Here is a 3,950-nt window from a genome sequence, read left to right as displayed (position 1 = left end):
TAATTTGTTTACAGTTAGAGTCAAATACTTTAAGATAAGATAAGATAAGATAAGATAAGATAAGATAAGACTTTATTGATTCCACAGTGGCGAAATTTGCACATTACAAGTACTCACGATGCCAATTTTAAATCTGCTGTTTACTGATATTTTGAAGATCAAGATTGAAATCCTAATTTAATCACCAGTATAGAGTTTAAATTTAAAATCAACGTTATCCTCCAGTTTGCAGCTACACTACTGAGCAAACACTCTTACTAGTAACACTCTTTGCCAACTAGTAGCAGTTTTGTCTGATTACTTGGAACAAAGAGGTTATATTAGTCAACCTAGATGTCATCTATTAGCACAAACGTCATCAGTAGTTGTTTTTAACACAGTAGTGTGCATTTACACCAGCAGCCTGTTTATTAAAGTGATAGATGCTAACACTTGTAGYGTGCTGCAAAAGATTTGTTTCAAAACATAGTTGAGAGAAAGTTGGCACATCTCTGATAGCAAAGTCATATCCATCAGTGTTTCAGCTAATAATTTAAAGCTATTTCCAAACATCAGACTTTATATTAGGGGAAATCATTTTATTTGCTGAGTAAAATGTAAGAAAAGGGGGAACTCTACCTTTCACTACACACTAGAGAAAAGCCCACAGGAATGATATGACAGAGAACCACAGTGGCTTTGACATCAGGTAAAATCAGGTTTTATGGTATACCATGTTGTCAAACCATTATATTATACATTTAAAATTAGGACATTTTCAGAGTGAATCCTTTCACTCTGACAGGACAAACATGTCTATCCTAACAGACTCACTTAGTGGGTGACACCACCTCAAAGCAGAACCTCCTCTCGTTGTCCTCACACGGTTTGACTGAGCACAGCCTCAGATCCTCAACCACAACTGTCAAAGAGTCCTGCCAGCGGCAGAAGAGAAAGACACAGGCACTAATTACTGATCATGTAAGCAGGTTATATTACTCATAATTAAGAGGGAAAGACAAGTCAGTGCRCAGTTCTCTTCCAATGTGTGTGGCTAAGAATGATTAAGTCATTGCTTTGAAAAAAAAAAAAACAAGCAGTGGATTTCTAGGTAAAGAAAAATTGTGTAATCAAAAAAATAGGGCAAGTACAAAATTATATTTTACCTTAAGTTTCTTTTGGTAGACCAGCTGGCTGTTTTGGATGGAAAACCACCGCCTACAAGAACCAAAAGGTAAAAAAAAACATCTGTTCATGAGGCTGATCCTGTTGAAGTAAAACCAATTGCTCTGATAAAATATCTGAATGATAACAACTTGCATCTGGAATCCAAGAAAGCCTCCACAGTTTGGTAAGAGTACAACCTCCGTACATTTCTATTGTTCAAACGGGACTCGACTGGGTTCTTTTACCTGTTCCAGGTCTTGAAGGCGTTGCTGGCTCTCTTGAACAGATAGCCCTCCATGACCACGCCATTCGGAGCGTCCACATTGAATTCCAGCTTGGGGTCATCGTAAGAAAAATCCTAAGAGAATATGAAAACAGGGTCAGGTTTTTCTTCCACTGGGTCTCCTAATTTACAACCAAAAGTCAAAGAATAAAAACAACCGCCAAGGTGTGTAAAGTCCACCTGAACATAATAAAACATGGATATGACCCCACCCCTCACTAAAGCCTTAATATAGGATCAAATTCTCATCAGCACTTCTCCACCTGTCAGGTTCAAACTTGCCTATATTCTTATCCATATTAATTTTAAACAGGACATTTAAAAAGCCAGATGTCACCCASTCCCCAGTGAAAAACAATCAGACACACCTGCAGAGGCTGTGGTTGGGTTTCACTACTGCTAGATGTGTCTTTGGTTTTGCAGTAAGGTAATACTGAGCAGATGGCAGGCTGGACTCAAACGCACATTTGCACACTGATCTCATTGTGTACTCCTGTTGCCCTTAGACTTTGTTGAAAAGCATTGAAGCTCTTTTGATTTATTGTCCCAAACGCAACAACAACCCAACAATCAGCACTTTTACCCRACCTCGGACCCTCTCCAACAACACATCTACGCAGCACTTCTGTTTAATGCATTAAGTGCTCTCTGTGTGTTGCCAAAACAGGAGCGTTTAGGGGTTCGAGGATTCGACACAGATATTTAGTTCCCTAATAAAGAAAAAAAAAGATGACATCATGATTAATCTGCCATTATTTCCAAACTGTTGTTTCAAACAGGTTGAACCACATTCGCATAGAAAAACCACGAGATGCTGATGATCATCAGGGAATATTTCCACTGACTCATGGAGATGAGTCAATAATCAGTGTTAACCTAGAGTACTGTGCAAAAGTCTTGAGTCATGGCTCATATTTTTATGATTTGAAAACCAAGCAAGCAGATTTTCTTGTAATCTTTTAAAGCTGCCCTGATCTGTAGTTCTATAGAGGTTGTGAAGCTCTTTCCAAGTTTTGTTTTGGTAAAAAGGCTCCTAAAATCAAAAGTCAAACCAGACTTATGTCAACATCTAACAGACARCTTAGCAAAGAACCACCTTTAAACTAGACTTTTAGATACTTTATGGCCAGCAGTCTGTCAAAAAGACACATTTTTCACAATTTTCTTAATTTAATCTATAACAAAACCTAGCAAAATACAGTTTGACACAAAAATATAGTTTTAACACAAAGAGGATTTCTAACAAGCCATTAGCTGAAAACTAGATGAACAATTAAAAAAGGTCCATGTTTTAAGTCTTTGATGGATTTTTTTCATGACAAGAATGACAGTTCAGCTGATGTAATATATACATATTTTATAGTCTGACATTGCTCATTTTGTCTACTTTCTCAATTTTTATATCACACACCGCACATTACGCTGTCATGGTTGGGTACAAGAACTAAGTAAAAGATGAGTGAAAAGCAGCCAATGTCTAAAGGAAAATTATTGGAAGATCTTCAAAAAGTCTAAAGATCAATTAAAAAGATTAAAGGAAAGTCTGGCTGCTTGGAAGCAAAACTGCCTTTGAACCAACASAACGATCCTCGAGTGATTAAAGTGATAAAAAGGCTCATAAAACTGACTTGAGACAAGAAAAACAATGTAAACAAGCAACATAAAAAAAATCCTCACCAGGATATAGCTCAGCTTGTCAAAAATCTTCATCTTCACCACACTGATGTCTAACAGCATTTTGTATTTAACGAGTAAAAAAGATCAAACTATATATAGTTCAGCTAATGTTTGGATTTCTCCCACAGGAGCCAGGAGTCAGCATGCCAGTCCAGTCCAGTCCAGATGAGTCTGTCACCCACCAGCAGAGCTCGTTCCTTCACTCCACCTGCCAGCAGACTGGGTCCCGCGTGGTTCCGGCTCAAGAGCTCATTACCATACAGCTGTCACCCCTCGTGCCCCGCTGACCCCGTGGTGGCTGCCGGAGATCAAACATTTCATCTTACTGCTGGAGGGAGGGGAGGGGGAGCTGGGTCCGCATGTGGGTCCGTCCTGTATCTCGTCCCCACCCCACAGTGAGATTTAAAGCTCTCCTCTGACCCGCTCCACAATCCTGAGGCAAGGGCTCTTTTTACAGGGGAGTCAGCTTTCCATCTGTCTGCAGCTCTGAAAACTGTTCCTGCTAAATCAAGCTGATATTACGACTCCCCAAGCACCACGCCGGGACCCCGTCTTCCCACCTTAAATCAGCCGGGACCGTGCAAGAACGCAGGGCAGAGGCATAAACAGGCCTCCCCACAAATGACACTTGTTTTACTGATTTCAGAATCAGTTTCCCKTTAAAGCTTAATAAACCAGAGAGACGGACTTTTATCTGTGGAGTCAACCGGCTTAAAGAGATGGTTTAGATCAAATGTTAATAAACATCTTAACTGTTGCAGATTGCTATTTAAAGAACTTAAATTTGGAAAAATAGATTGTAATTTGACTGGATTGATGAGAGAATAACTAGTTTTAGCAGGAC

The 3,950-nt window shown here is 39.3% G+C and overlaps 1 protein-coding gene across 4 annotated transcripts in view; it reads right to left on the bottom strand.

Moving 5' to 3' along the window:
* acap3b (ArfGAP with coiled-coil, ankyrin repeat and PH domains 3b) overlaps positions 1 to 3,950 on the bottom strand; it is a 79,521-nt gene that overhangs the window by 11,898 nt on the left and 63,673 nt on the right. For all 4 annotated transcript variants that reach the window (XM_014002128.1, XM_014002130.1, XM_014002129.1 and 1 more), the window contains exons 11-13: positions 1,392 to 1,504; positions 1,146 to 1,197; positions 814 to 914 (exon numbers count right to left, since the gene is read on the bottom strand). In XM_014002128.1, coding sequence (XP_013857582.1) covers positions 814 to 914; positions 1,146 to 1,197; positions 1,392 to 1,504 — 266 coding nt within the window. The remainder of the gene's footprint in view (positions 1 to 813; positions 915 to 1,145; positions 1,198 to 1,391; positions 1,505 to 3,950) is intronic.

This window comes from Austrofundulus limnaeus, unplaced genomic scaffold (genome assembly GCF_001266775.1).
Source record: "Austrofundulus limnaeus strain Quisiro unplaced genomic scaffold, Austrofundulus_limnaeus-1.0 Scaffold11, whole genome shotgun sequence".
NCBI classification, from domain to species: Eukaryota; Metazoa; Chordata; class Actinopteri; order Cyprinodontiformes; family Rivulidae; genus Austrofundulus; species Austrofundulus limnaeus.
Note: the sequence above shows the minus strand (reverse complement) of the source record. Positions and strands in the feature narration are given on the sequence as shown.